Here is a 15904-nt window from a genome sequence, read left to right as displayed (position 1 = left end):
GTGTAATTATAGCATGGGTTATTTTTCCCTATATGCATCACCTTGCACTTATCCACATTAAATTTCATTTGCCATTTGGATGCCCAATTTTCCAGTCTCACAAGGTCTTCCTGCAATTTATCAAAATCTGCTTGTGATTTAACTACTCTGAACAATTTTGTGTCATCTGCAAATTTGATTATCTCATTCATCGTATTTCTTTCCAGATCATTTATAAATATATTGAAAAGTAAGGGTCCCAATACAGGTCCCTGAGGCACTCCACTGTCCACTCCCTTCCACTGAGAAAATTGTCCATTTAATCCTACTCTCTGTTTCCTGTCTTTTAGCCAGTTTGCAATCCACGAAAGGATATCGCCACCTATCCCATGACTTTTTACTTTTCCTAGAAGCCTCTCATGAGGAACTTTGTCAAACGCCTTCTGAAAATCCAAGTATACTACATCTACCGGTTCACCTTTTATCCACATGTTTATTAACTCCTTCAAAAAAGTAAAGCAGATTTGTGAGGCATGAACGAAGTACTAAGAGACATGTTACATACGTAGGTCATTGTTTACTTAGATGACGTGCTGATATTCTCAAAGGATTTGGACACCTGAGAGGTCCGCAGGGTTCTGCAGAAACATTGGGAAAACCGGCTCTTCACGAAAATGGAGAAATGTCAATTTGAGCAAGAGTCCTTACCCTTCCTTGGGTATATCGTGTCCTCCACAGGTTTCCATATGGATCCCGAGAAGGTGATGGCCATCAAGGATTGGCCTCAACCTGTGAGAATCAAGGTGCTTCAACGCTTCCTTGGCTTCGCCAGTTTCTACCAGCAGTTTATACTACACTACTCCACGATGGTAGCACCGCTTACGGCCCTCACAAGAAAGGAGCTGACGCCAGGAACTGGCCTGCAACGGCAGTACGAGCATTCCAAGACCTGAAGATGGCCTTCCTTCATGACACATGTCTCCATCACCCGGACCCCCAACGTCAGTTCATTGTGGAAGTGGTTGCCTCCAACATGGCGGTCAGAGCCGTCCAGAGTCAAATATCCAGTAACGGCAAGTCCCTGCCGTGTTCTTACTTTTCCCAGAAATTCTCATCTGCAGAAAGAAATTATGGCATAGGAGACAAGGAACTTCTGGCCATCAAAATGGCCTTCGAAGAATGGTGCCAGTGGCTGGAGGGAGCCCAGCATCCAGTGATTGTGTATATGGACCACAAGAATCTAGAATATTTATACCGCGCCCAACGTCTCAACCCCCGATAGGCTCGGTGGTCCCTCTTTTTTAGCCGCTTCGACTTCCTCCTCCGCTACAGACCAGCAGCCAAGAACATCCTTGCGGACGTCCTATCCCATACGGCGGAGACGGAGGACACTCCTAGTTCACCACAATACATACTTGACCCAGCCAAGGTGCTTCTCGCGGCATCCGACGTGGTTCCTATTGGAAAGACGGTAGTACCAGTCCATCTCCGGAAAAAGGTACTCTCTTGGGCCCATGACTCCCTGACTGCAATTCACCCAGGGGTAGCTAGAACCCAGGAATTACTCTCAGAGTTCTACTGGTGGCCCCAGTTTAAAAAGGACATCCGGCTCTATGTCAGCTCCTGCCCGACCTGTGCCCAACAGAAGACTCCTACCAGCCGCCCCTAGGGCCTTTTTCAGCCACTGCCTATTCCTACTGAGCCATGGACCCACTTATCCATGGACTTCATCGTTGATCCTCCCATTTCAGAAAGGAAGACGGTGATCTGGGTTACGATTGACAGGTTCTCCAAGATGGCTCACTTTGTTCCCCTCACTAAGCTGCCCACAGCACCTGAACTTGCGAACCTGTTTACCCGCCACATCTTTCGCCTTCATGGACTCCCCCGACACATCGCCTCTGATAGGGGCTCTCAATTCACAGCGAAGTATTGGAGGGCGCTCTGTAAAAAGTTTGGGGTCCAGCTAGACTTCACGACCACCTTCCACCCCCAAGCTAACGGCCAAGTGGAACGTACGAACCGGACATTGAAGATGTTTCTCCGGTCCTTCGTGGGAGATTTGCAGAATGATTGGGTGGCCCTACTCCCGTGGGCGGAGTTCTCATACAACCACCACAAACACTCCGCCACCGGCAGTTCTCCCTTCTATACGGTATATGGGAGACACCTTCGACCTCCTTTGCCCTTGCCGTTGGAAGTGCCATCTCCAGCCATACAACTCACGGCCCAACAGTTGCGCCAGCTCTGGAGATCCACCCAGGAGAAACTTATACACACTGCAGTTATTGCGAAGAAGTTTGCAGACCGCCTACGACATCCAGCCCCATCATTTCTCCCTGGGGATAAGGTGTGGCTAAGCACCAAACACCTCCGCTTGTGGCTTCCTTCAATGCGCCTGGCCCCAAGGTACATTGGCCTGTTCTTCATCATGGAACGGGTAAGGGCAGTTTCCTACCGCCTCCATCTCCCGCCTACGCTCAGGGTACACAACGTCTTCCACACTTCCCTGCTGAAGCCACTGGTTCTCTCCCTCTTCCATAGGAAGACACCTGCACCGGCCACTCCTGAGGCACATGAGGATACAGTCTATCAAGTACTAGACGTGCAGTTCTGCTCAGGTGCTGGGAGTACCTCTTCTCTTGGGAGGGCTAAGGTCCTGAGGAGAACTCCTGGGAACCAGCCTCCCACATCTTGGACAAGGACCTCCTCCACCAGTTCTATATGGATCATCCAGCTAAGCCCAAGCCCCCGGGGCGGGGGTGTAGGGGGGTACTGTTACATCCCTGGGCCATGCCCCAGGTCCTTCACTTATCTCGAGGTTGGCCCGGGTCACTGAGGTGCCGATTAGGCTTGGCCAGGCCTCGGCCGCGGCGCTTCCTCCTCGAGGGAGATGCTGGCGTTCCGTCGCATCTGGCCCCGCCCCCTAGGCACACACGTAGGGGCTCTGAATTTAAAGGGGCCAACACGGGAACTCTAGGACTGCCTCGAGGATGACTTCAGACGCTGCCGGGCCATTTAAACCCTGCAGCCGCCGCTAGACCTCGCCTTGCAATGAGGTTTACTCTTCTGAGTTGCTAGTTGATGCATCGGACTCCTGTTTGTCTTCGGCTTCTGACTTCTGACCCTGCTTCGTCCACTGACTCCTGCTTCAGCTTCCATCCCTTGTTTTGACTTCTGACTTCTGGCTCCTGACCATGCTTCATCCATTGCCTCCGGCTTCAGCTTCCGTTACTGGTTTTGGCTTCTGACTTCTGGCTCCTGACCATGCTTCATCCATTGCCTCCGGCTTCAGCTTCCGTTACTGGTTTTGGCTTCTGACTTCTGACTTCTGGCTTCAGACCCTGCTTGGTTCATTGACTTTGGCTTCAGCTTTCGTTCCTGGCTTGTCTTCGGCATCTGGCTTCGGACTTCTGTCCTTGGCTTGTCCCTGGGCTCCAACTTCAGTCTTCATCTCTTCTACAGGTACCTGGTTCTTTGCTTGCCCGGAGGATTCTCCTAAGTCTCAGCGGCTCGGGTCCTCAAGGGCTCCTCCTGGGAGGGCTGCGGGCTTCCAAGGGTGAAGTCTCTTCTTGCCTCCTGGGCTCTATCGCTTCCACCGACTACCTCTTTGGCTGCTCCTCTGGTCCTTGGTTACATAGGATCACTCCTAAGTCCAAGAGGCCTGGGTCCCTACAGTCTCCTCCTGGAGGGACCTCGGGCTTCCAGTGGTGAAGCTTTCTCCAGAACACCTCTTCAGCGCCGCCACCCGGCTGCGATGCCCACTGTGGGTCCCCACAGTGCAACCCCATCAGTCTCAGCCGGCCCAAGGTTTCATGCCCCGTAACAAAGCCTCCTGAAGCATTGAGTATCCCCCAACAATTAAACTTGCCACAAACATTATGGCTTTAGGAAGCTAGACCAGCTAAGAAGAAGTGTTTTTATTGGGCCAGAAAAGCCTAGTAGGTGTGTCCGTTATCATTCCTCATTTTATCGTACGTTATAATTGCTTCAATAATATCCATGATCTGCGATATTAGCCGCGGAAGCGCGATAGTTTTTCACCATACTGCAAAAAAAAAGGTGCAGCTATTTCCAGCGTTAAATTCCGTGATAGTGTGCGTTACTCTATCACATGCCTCGCTAGCAGACCCCCATTTCCATTTACTCCACCCAAACCCCTCCCACTCAAATAATTTGCATATGCATGTTGCGTTGCATTATTTATTGCACGCGTTAGGGTGTTATCGTGCACGTTACAGCATTATTGCATGTGATAAGGCCCTAACACAAAATGATAAATGACCCAGTATGTCAGACATTAACTAATCAAATATGAATTTATCTCCTAGAAAATGTATATTTTGTCAGGTTATCCTCATTGAGCAAGTTATGCTTCAGTAAGTTTGTATTTGTTGGAACACCACTTCTGTGTGAGAGGTGACTCTTATCCTTAAGGGTCCTGAAGCTTTGCTTCGCCCCTGATCAGACTGAACCACTGGAGCTGCACCAAGCTGTGTCAGATCTGAGCAGCTCTGAAGTGATCTGCCATCCATATTTAGGACATGGGAAAGGGTTTATACATTTCAAGTAGCAATTTAGCACCTTACTCAACAAGGATTCTCTCTCTCATTGCAAACATTCTTGAATAAATAAGGCTCTCAGTTCTCCAAAGTAAGGTTATATCACCCCTATACTGGAATGAAATAGAAACAGAAATGATTGTCCTTGTTCCAGAAGATGCAGAAACATGGAGAAACCAATCACATTGTACACAACGGAGGTAAAGCCATGGCTGTATGTTGTTGTTAATGCTCATGGTGTAGGTTTGCATAGATTGCTCTCTCATACTCACTGTTTCCTTCTGCACTCGATGGCTCTGTCTATTCTGAATTCAGGCAGGCTAATAAAACCCTCTGCTTTTTCATCCTGTTGCATAAAAGCACAAGAAATGCCAATGGAAAAGAGTTAATAGATCAGGAGAAAGAAATCAAAGACAAAATCTGCCAACGAAGTGTGATGGCTTCAAGCCCCAGGTCAATAGCAATTAACAAAGTTAAAGAACACAATTTAGTGTATCTTGCTTGTCTCACGGTTTTCTAAGAGGTAAATGAATTGTCAGTTCATTAAACCAGACACAATAACACCAGTTCTTCTCTGTTAATGAAAATACACAACTGCTATCAAATGTGCAAAGTACTTTTAGTAGCATTCAAAGCATTTCAGTCAATATTAACAGTACTTATAAGTAGCATATGCCTACTTAATTTCTGAACAAACATGGACCTATTACACTCTAGAAGTACACACATATTCCAATACAGTTCATTGCTTTGAAGCTTTTAAAACTCAAAAGCTGTCCTTTTGCTATGTTCAGAACTTTTGTGGATACTCAAAACTGCTCACATCACAAATTCCAAAATAGAAATCAGATTACTAAGGAAAATATTGGTATAGCGGGAGAAAGTTTAAAAATGAAGATTAAACACTATGAAGCTGAAATTCAGAGCCACTTATCCAGTGAAGTTCTGACTTAGCCGGCTGAGTGGTGCTGTATGAATATTCGGCCGTGCTGACCAGCCACCACTTAGCTGGCTAATTGGTTGTCCAGTTAAACAGCTGGATAAGTGAGGGGTGAGATGGGGGTATCCTGGGGCCTGATTCATTAAGACATTTTTCCCATTCTGTGTGTATGGGAAAATGCCTTGATGAATCAAGCCCTTAGTTGGATAAGATTTTCAGCCTTATCTGACTTTAGTTAGTTCATTAAGTTTAGGACTGCTATTCAGTTGACCTAAAATTAATCGGATACATTTATCCAGTTAACTTTAAGATAGCTGAGTATATTCAACAGCACAACTGTGGCACTGAATATCTCACACAAGTTTATCTGGTTAACTTGGTACCTGATTCACTAAGGGTTTTTCCCATAGACACAAAATGGGGACTGGATAGTGGATGAATATGGACCTCTACAGTATTATATATTGGGGATCTTTTCTTTCACTTTTACTCAGAAAGCTTCTCCCAATAGTAACTACAACAAATATGGTTAATATCATGAAATTTCCAGCTATATGTTGTAAATAATAACAGTAGAAGTAATAGCTTTCCAAAACAAATTATATCTGGTTAGGTATACAGTTATCTGGCTAAGTTTACCACGATAACTTTAGACCTGCTCTCCACTATGACCAGACTTATCCAGCTAAACTTAAGTAATTATCTGGCTAAAACTTACCTGGATTAAAAAAAAAAAGAGGCAGTGCTGAGGCATCCCAGGAGCTGAATATTGACATTGTTATGATTCTGCTTGTGGTGGGATCAAGGGCAGCCTCTCACCTTTTTTTTTCCCAGCTTTCCCCATGGTGTTGCGACTGTCGCTGTCGCTGCCCGACGTCTCCACTCCACCCACTTTACCGCATTGGCGACTCCCTCCGGAGTTGATGAAAGGCTGGCTGCCGCGGCGTCTTTCGGCCGTCCTCATCCGGTATCCCCAGACTGGCCCGATGCTGCAATCCGCAATGTTGACCTGATGCCTAGGGGTGGGCGCGTGGCCCCGCCTCAAGTACCAGAAGTGGGGCGAACCTCAGGGGCGTCCCCCTGAGATGACATCATCCACTTCAGATATTTAAAGGTCTTTGAATTGCTAACAACTCAAATTAGCAAGGAATGGCAATGGACTCGCTACGACTTTCCAAGCTACTCTGCCTCCTCAGACTTACCAGGGGTACCCGCTCCTTGGGGGCCTCGGTTTCTCTCTTACTTTGTAAGTTGCAGTCTGGAACCGGTACTCGCTCCTCGAGGGCCCTCGTTCCCGGACTTCTTCGGAATTCACTTCTGCCTGGAAGTCATCGCTGCCTACTACATCTGTGAGTTACCGTCGCTCTCTCAAAGCTTTCCCTGGAACCAGGTACTTGCTCCTTGAGGGCCCGCTTCATTCCAGCTCCTGGGCTTCTATGAGACATTGTGTGAGTGTTACCATCAGGTTCTGTCCATGAACTCTGCTTACCCTGCTTACTCACTATATTTCAGTTGCTTTACAGCTCAGCCTCCAGGGATCGCTGTTCCAGTATCTGAGGGACTACAGCCCAGCCGGGCATTCCAGCTTACTACTGCCACATCTGGTGGTTCAGTATATTGTCTAATAAAAGAACTAGTGTGTGTCTGTCTCTTAACTCTGAGCCTGACCGGTGGTCCCTCTCGGGATCTTCCCCCAGGGGCGTAGTCATCTTCCACTGGCCCAAGGATCCACCCACAACTCTCCTAAATAATAAAACCTGGAGGCTGCTGACGCTTCTCCGGCGTGGCATGGCACTGCCCTGACTCCCCATTATGGCCTGGTGACCACCGACACCGTCTTCATGTGGCAGGAGCTGCCGCTGTGGCTTCGCTGCCTTGCGGTCTGGAGGCCGTTGCCGAGGGTTCCCTGTGGTCTGAGAGCCGCCAACATCGCTGCCGCTGCATGCAGCAAGAGTTGCTGATGTTCTCCCTCCATCCATGTGGCCTGGAAGCCGCCTCCACCGTGGTTTCCTGTGGCTGGAGCCGTCTTCAGCTCTCTCTTCGTGGCAGGAGCCACTCTGATGCTTCAGGCCTGCTCAGCTCTGTCTGCAGCATGGCTGCTCTCCAAGGTCCTGCCCCTTTCTCCTTAGGGGTGAGGCCGCGTCTCTTTTCCTCTCTTAAAGGGCCAGCGTGGGAGAGGTCTTCCTGTGATGTCATTGTGGGAGTCTCCTCTTCAGCCCTATAAAGAGGGTCTGTCTTCATTGCTTCGTTGCTTTCATAAGGAGCCAGTCCTCCTTAGGACTTCTCGTTATCTTGCTTCTCTCGTTGGCACTCTGTTCCATATTGGAATTCCATGTCTTCATCTTCATTGTGGTCTCTTGTCTGACCCTGCATCTTCGTCTCTTCAGTTCCAGCCATCCTGATGTCTCCATCGTCCTTCTCCTCAAGATCTGCTGATGTTTTGTTCTTCAGACCTTCTGGACGTCTGATGTCATTTGGTTCTTCCCTTCATCTCCTGGTGTCTTCTTCTGATATCTTCACATCCTGATCCTTCATTATCCAGATGTCCTCCACTACAGCAGGTAAGTCTCCAGAAGATTCTGGCTTTTAATGTTCCTCGCTTCGAATCCTGTCTCCGAGCATTTAGCCTCAGGTGCTATACTCTGAGTCCACTCGAGCTCCCGCACCGAATGAGGTTCTCTGAGTCCTTGGATCCTGAAGTCCTTCTCCAAACCCTGAATCCTGTCCAGATCTTCAGAATCTCTTGCACCTGCTTCCATCATTATGAATGAATTCTACCTAAAACCTGTTCCGTTGGCGTGGTCCGTGCCTCGCCTTAACTGGCTATGAAAGGCGTGCCTCGGTGCAGGCCTCGCTAAAGTCTTCATTATGATTCTTCAATCAATCTGAGCGGGGTACCACTAACGTGGTCCGCGATCAGCCCTGACTGGCTGTGTAGGGCATGCCTACCAGCATGGTCCGCGACCAGCCCTGATTGGCTGAGTAGGGTGCTTGATGTGGCAGTACCTACTCAGTATTCTTCAAGCAACTTGTGACTCTTTCAGAGTCCTTTTCTTCAAGCAACTTGAATCCGATTCAGTTCTTCAAGCAACCTGAGTCCATCTCAGTTCTTCAAGTCTTCGTGTCTATTCTTTAAGTATCTTGAGTCTCATCTCAACCTTCAAGTCTTCGTCTCAACCTACAAATATCCTGACTGTTCCTGTGAATCCCTTTCGTATCCTGAGTCTTTGTCTGTATCGGCCTGATTGTAATTAAAAGTGCACATAAGGAAACAGCCAGAGTCTGCCTCCTTTGTTTTCCTGGCAATTTCCCAAGCCACTTCCACCCAAGTTAGCACAGGGTCAGACAAAGATCTAAACACGTATACCCTAAAGAAAAGGTGAGATAGAAATATGAAAGAACCATTTAAATACCTCAGAGGTATCATTTAAATACCTCAGAGGTATCAATGCACAGGTGCACTGTTAACCTGTGATTGGACGTGCATTTTCGACGTGCTAGCTTTACCCCTTATTCAGTAAGGGGTAATAGAGCGTCGAAAATCCGCGTCCAACCCCCCCGAACCTAATAGCGCCCGCAACATGCAAATGCGTGTTGATGGCCCTATTAGGTATTCCCGCACGATACAGTAAGTAAAATGTGCAGCCAAGCCACACATTTTACTTTAAGAAATTAGCTCCTACCCAAAGGTAGTCGTTAATTTCTGCTGGCGCTGGGGAAGTGCACAGAAAAGCAGTAAAAACTGTTTTTCTGTGCACCCTCCGACTTAATATCATGGCGATATTAAGTCGGAGGCCCCAAAAGTTAAAAGTAAAAAATAATAAAAGAAAAAATTTAAAATGGGCCCACAGCTCGCGGGTTGAAAACCGGATGCTCAATTTTGCCGGTGTCCGGTTTCCGAACCCGTGGCTGTCAGGGGCTCGAGAACCGACGCCGGCAAAATTGAGCGTCGGCTGTCAAACCCGCTGACAGCCGCTGCTCCTGTCCAAAAAGAGGTGCTAGGGACGCGCTAGTGTCCCTAGCGCCTCTTTTTGCCATGGACCCTAATTTAAATAAATTACTTAACTGTATTGCGTGCACAGGAGATCGGGCGCTCGCCCGCTCTCCCGTGATTTTTACTGTATCGGCCCAAGTGAAAGCAAAACAGAAAAACAGATGCAGCTCTCCTTGCTGTTCTGACAGTATTCAATCATCAGTGGCATCCTGCCCTCTCATAGGAAGGCTTCCTCTCTGCTTTCTGGGGCCTCTCCCAACACTCTGGGCCCCGGTCTCTTATCTCTGGTCTACTGTGATGCAACCTAGCCCAGAATCCCTTGCTGGATTGGGACTTAAGGAGAACCAGTACAGATAGCTGTGGCTGGTCCTTTAAGGTGATCTGAGGGAATTTCTTATATACTCCCTCACTTACCATTCGCCTCAGCTCAGCTTTGTCAGGCTGGGCGTCCAGCCGTACCTGGGCTACTTTCCGGCTCCACCTCATACACAAACTATGCCCAGGTGGATTGCCCTATTTTCCTGCAAGCTGGCACCACAGGGCCACAAACTGGGGACAATTGTGTCCCAGAACACCCAGGTACAAGAGGTTGGGAAGGACTCCCACTTCCACAAAGTCTTAACCTTCTGGGATCATCAACAGGACCTGACTAGTTGGGTATTCCTGATTGACCCCATGTATACAGGTAAGTGTCTCTATTTTCTTAAGAACATAAGAAATTGCCATACTGGGTCAGACCAAGGGTCCATCAAGCCCAGCATCCTGTTTCCAACATAGGTCAAACCAGGCTACAAGTACCTTCTTATGATTAGTGTGCTCTTTTGGGAACAAGACCTCATGAACGAGAGTCTTGCCAGATCCTGATTCCACCAAAACTTGGGTGGGAATGTCATCCAGTTCTATCTGGATCACAAATTCTTTACAAGGCTGGTGAGGAATATTCACTAAACTACAATTCTGCAGTTTTGCAAATGTGTTCCCTCACTCTTGTTCCCATGTTTTCTTCTTGTGCTGTTCCTCCTGCTTGTGTTCGCACTCCATTGTTGTCTTCACCGATATAGTCTATCGCCTTTCAGAAAAAGCATGCCCACTGGGTGGGTTCTGCTTGGCTTTTAACACTTCCCCTCAAGGGCTCTTCAATTGTGGCCTTTCCAAAGGGGCAGCTGTCCTCCTGATGCCCATTCCCCGCACAGAGGGCACGGAAAGTAAAAGTTTCTGAAGTTTCATTCTTGGGTGGCTTGAACGCTCTGAGGTACCTTTTTTCTTTTGAAGTGAGGATATTTCCTGCTTTGGAGTTTTCCCTTTGACCCAAGGAATTTTACTTTCTGGTGGGGCCTGGGTCACTAAGCTGACATCCATAACTTCAGGTACCTCAAATCGGCAGTCTCTAGCCAAATAAGCTCTCTGACCACAGTTAAAGCATATGAATGAGACTGTGGCCTGGGTTCTGGATCCAGAAGACAAGTTATACACCTCTGAGGGACATTGCTGGGGACGTCACTCTGTGTGCTTTGCCAGGGAGTTTGTGTAGGCTGCCTTTCTAGTCGGGCCATGTCGGGCCTTAAGTGCGCCTGGTGGAATGCATCCACCACTTCTAGAGCTCTTTTCAACGTAAGCTCTGTGTGTCAGCAGACCCAGTTTCGCATAGGCCGGTCAAGTCCATCTAATAATTGTTCCAGAAGCATCGGTCAGGTGTTATGACTCTGGCTGCTGTGCAGCCTCATATAGAAACATAGAAATGACGGCAGAAGAAGACCAAACGGCCCATCCTGTCTGCCCAGCAAGCTTTCACAGTTATTTTCTCATACTTATCTGTTACTCTGACTGCTGAGGTCAAGGCCCTTATTGGTAACTTTTTGGTTCTAATTTCCTTCCACCCCTGCTATTGATGTAGAGAGCAGTGCTGGAGCTGCATAAAGTGAAGTATCAAGCCTAATTGGTTAGGGGTAGTAACTGCCGTAACAAGCAAGCTACTCCCATACTTATTTGTTTACCCAGCCTATGCAATTCAGTCCATTGTTGGTAGTTGTCTGAATGTAAATCCTCTTATTTTCATCCCCCCTGCCGTTGAAGCAGTGAGCTGCGCTGTATATGTATTCAAAGTGAAGTATCAAGCCTAATTGGTTAGGGGTAGTAACTGCCATAACAAGCAAGCTACTCCCATGCTTATTTGTTTACCCAGCCTATGCAATTCAGTCCATTGTTGGTAGTTGTCTGAATGTAAATCCTCTTATCTTCATTCCCCCCTGCCGTTGAAGCAGTGAGCTGTGCTATATATGTATTCAAAGTGAAGTATCAGGCTTAATTGGTTTGGGGTAGTAACCACTGCAACAAGCAAGCTACTCCCATGCTTATTTGTGAATGCAAATCCTTTGTCCCACATTTCCTCTTGCTGTTGAAGCATAGAGCCCTTTTTGGAGTTGCATTAACCGTGTGTATATTTATTGAATAAGGGTATTAATCACCCGGTAGTAGCCGTCATTCCCGCAAGCCACCCCCATGCCTCTTCTCTTCATTCACATCCTCAAGTCTTTATGGATCCACAGTGTTTATCCCACGCCCCTTTGAAATCCTTCATAGTTTTAGTCTTCACCACTTCCTCCGGAAGGGCATTACAGGCATGCACCACCCTCTCCGTGAAGAAATACTTCCTGACATTGGTTCTGAGTCTTCCTCCTTGGAGTTTTAAATCGTGACCCCTGGTTCTGCTTATTTTTTTGCAATGGAAAAGGTTTGTCATTGACTTTGGATCATTAAAACCTTTCAAGTATCTGAAGGTCTGTATCATATCACCCCTGCTCCTCCTTTCCTCCAGGGTATACATATTTAGATTCTTCAATCTCTCCTCATAAGGCATTCGATGAAGACCCTCCACCTTTTTGGTCTTCATCATCAGAGGCCCCCCATGAGCATGCTCCCCTGGCTGGCCCAGCTTTCCTTGCCTACTTGCTCCATGCCCAGAACTCTCTATTTAACCCCACCTAGCCCATGCCTTGGTGCTTCGTCATCAAGTTCCTTTGGGCTCCCTGTTTAGTCATCTGTTCTTTGCCTTGTGCGCCTTCGGGCATCCTGCTTTCCTGCCTTGCTCTGTAGTCCACAGGCATTCTAGTTCTCGCCTGCCTTCTTGTCTCCTCTCTCCCTGTATCCCTTTGTAGCTTCTATTACTCTTCTGCTTCCCCCTGCTTCCTTTGGACTTCCTTGCCTTGCTGCCTTCGGGCATTTTGTGTTTTCAAGTTCAGTGTACTCCTTGTCCTAGTTTGTCTAGTCCTATCATTGTCTGTCTTCCTTGCTCTGGTTCCCCTCCTCCAGCTCATGCTTACCTGCATCCAGTTTCATGCTTATCTGCATCCAGTCTCATGCTTATCTGCATGCTATTCTGATTTCACCCATACCTGCACTCAGTTCCAGTGTAACAGTTCACACTTACCTGCATTCACATCCATGTGTACCCACATGCTGTTCCAGTGTTTCCTGAAGTTCACCATTACCACAATGCTCTCCGCTCCAGAGACTTCTCTCAGCCAGCACCCAGTTCCAGAGACACTTCTCAGCCAGCACCCAGCACCAGACCCTTCTCAGCCAGCACCCAGTTCCAGAGGGCCTTCTCAGCCAGCACCCAGCTCCAGATACTCTTCTCAGCCAGCACCCAGTTCCAGAGGGCCTTCTCAGCTGGTATGCAGCTCCAGGAATTCTTATCATCCTGCACCCAGCTCCGGAGACTTTAACCAGCCTCACCAGATCACCTGCTATTGCTACTGTCCTACGTCACTCCTGTAGGTGGTGTTCACCATACCAGGCTACAGCCCAAAACCGTAACAGCAGGCTGCTTTGAGGCCAGTCTTTGCCTCCAGCTGTAGCTACTTCCAGGTGGCATCCTTCAGGCAATGAAACAGATTTTGGGGGCTATCCCTGGACTGCAGGAACCTCTGCTGGAATTGCTGTCAGTATGTTTCTGAAGTATACCGGGCTTTTTCCGGGATAGTGGCCTTGACTTCCGCTTAGGTAGCCCTTCCATCTGGTTTGACTGCTTGGAATGCCACTTGACTTTTGTCCATGAGCAAGTTAGCCAAGTACATAGTCCAATTGGCTTCAGGCCAGGCCAGTAGGCAGGCAGTCCTTTCAAAGTTTTTCAGGCAAATGTCTGAGTCCTTGCCTGTCTTCATTTTAAACTGGATGTGAGATAACAGATTCACCTGGGTTATCCTGGTCACAGTGGTTTGCATGGCCTATGCTATTTGAGTCAGCACTGTGTTTTGCTGCATAATTTGCTCACAGCGCCTACTGTTGGTCTTGCAGTGCCTGCTGCTGATCAATTTGCATTTGTATGGCGTTCTGCAGTTGCAGTTGCCCTGTACTAAGGATTTGGATCACTTGCTCCATCTTCCCTGCTTTGTGGGCTGCCACCAATTGGGGAATCTCTCCGGGGAAGGAGAAGGAAAAAACAAAAAAATACCTGTTGGCCTGTCCGGCCCTGACTCATTCCTTGACCTCTGACTCCACAAGTGAGGCTAAACTCTTTGGTGTGTTATAGCTTTGGTTGGGGGGAATGGAACTGGGAGGCCCCAGAAAAAAAAAACTCTGCAGGTTTTTTTTTCTTTTCTGCTGTGGTTGTGGGCTTCCACGTGTGCTTCTCGGTTAGGCAAAATATCCCACTTCTCACACCATATGTGGTAATTTGGGCGGTAACGGCTTGGCAAACAGCCAGGAAAGCAAAGGCAGACTGACTGTTTCCTAATGTGCATTTTTATTTACAGTGAAAGCACAACAGAAAATAAATGCAGCTCGCTGTTCTGACAATATTCAAGCATCTATGGCAACCTGTCCTCTCATAGGAAGGCTTCCTCTCTGCTCTCCGTAGCTTCTCCCAACTCTCTGGGCCTAGGTCTCTTATCCCTGTTCTGTTGTGATCGGTCCTAGCCCAGAATCCCTTGCTGGGTTCGGACGTAAGGAGGATCAGTACAGATAACTGTGGCTGGTCTTTTAAGGTGTTCTGAGGGAGTTTCTTATATACTCTCTCACAGTCCCCATACACTTTACAATGAAGATCACTAATGATTTTAGTAGCTACCTTTCGGACCTACTGTATTCTATTTATATCCTTTAGAAAGTGTGTTTTCCAGAACTGTATGCAGAATTCTAAATGAGGTCTCACCATGGACTTATACAAGGGCATTTATATTTTTCTGCTGACCTTTCTTCTTCCTATGCACCCAAGAATCTTTTTAACTTTTGCTGTCACCTTATCCTCCTGTTTGGCCAACTTGAGATAATCAAATATGATTATCCTCAGATATTGCTCTTGTTATGTGCGTAGAAGAATTTCACCTCCTGGACTGTACTACTCCCTTTGGGTTTTGCAGCCTAAATATATGCCTCCTGTTAAAGGTACTAATTGCTTAAGTGCTGCTCCATGCAGGGTATCCCCATGCCTTCTGTTGAAGGTAGTATGCTGCTGCGCTGTGTAGGTTACCTCCATGCTTTATATTAAGGGTAGTAGCTGCTATTCTCTGCTGGTTACCCCATGTCTTCTGCTAAGGATAGTAACTGATGCTCCATGCAGGTTACTCCCCATACCTTCTATTAATAGTACCATAGAGATACCATAAGTAGGTAAGATCCTTGGCTACGCAATGCTATATGTTCTGACTATCCAGTCTTATTTTCAGGCTTCTATCATTGTTATGTATGCATTTTAAAATTTCATTTATTTCTCTTCCTATTTTATATTGCATCCACGGCCTGCTTTTATCAGATGATATAGGCAGTTTGGAGCCATTCTGTCTGAATATCTTTTATTTAAGTTCTTGAATTAATCTGCTGGCTATTGGGCCGATACAGTAAACCGCGTGGGCGAGCGGGTGAGTGCCCGCTCTCCCGACGCACGCCCAGGCCACTCTCCTGGGCGTGCAATTCAGGAAGCAAAGGTATGCGAATTAGGGCCCGCGGTAAAAAGGAGGCGCTAGGGACACTAACACGTCCCTAGCACCTCCTTATTGACAGAAGCAGTGGCTGTCAGCGGGTTTGACAACCGATGCTTAATTTTACCATTGTCGATTGTCGAACCCGCTGACAGCCATGGGTTCGGAAAACGGACACCGGCAAAATTGAGCATCCGTCTTCCAACCCGCGGACTGCGGGCAGATTTTTAATTTTTTTAAATTTTTGGGGCTTCCGACTTAATATCAGCCGAGCGCACCATATTTAATCGGCCCGTATGTACTTAAATACTTCATGCCCCTCTTGGCATTTCAGACTGCTCAGGCATGTCCAATCAGGCAAGCTCTTTGTGAAGTCCATGAACTGCTACTAATCAAGTTGACTTGGAATTAGCCATTGCTTATTATTAGCATTAGTAGAATGGGATTTATTTAATGTTTGAGTACTTGCCAGGTACTGGTATCCTGGATTAGTCACTATTGGAAACAGGAT

At 47.5% G+C, this 15904-nt stretch overlaps 1 protein-coding gene across 1 annotated transcript in view; it reads right to left on the bottom strand.

Annotated features, from left to right (window-relative positions):
* Nucleotides 1-4809: 4809 nt before the first annotated feature.
* The window catches only part of LOC115094680 (connector enhancer of kinase suppressor of ras 2-like), a 334885-nt gene continuing 323790 nt past the window's right edge, over nucleotides 4810-15904 (bottom strand). The window contains exon 7 of the mRNA XM_029607932.1: nucleotides 4810-4887. Within this exon, the coding sequence (XP_029463792.1) occupies nucleotides 4810-4887 (78 nt within the window). The remainder of the gene's footprint in view (nucleotides 4888-15904) is intronic.

This window comes from Rhinatrema bivittatum, chromosome 6 (genome assembly GCF_901001135.1).
Source record: "Rhinatrema bivittatum chromosome 6, aRhiBiv1.1, whole genome shotgun sequence".
Taxonomy (NCBI): domain Eukaryota; kingdom Metazoa; phylum Chordata; class Amphibia; order Gymnophiona; family Rhinatrematidae; genus Rhinatrema; species Rhinatrema bivittatum.
This window is presented reverse-complemented; position numbering and strand designations above follow the sequence as displayed.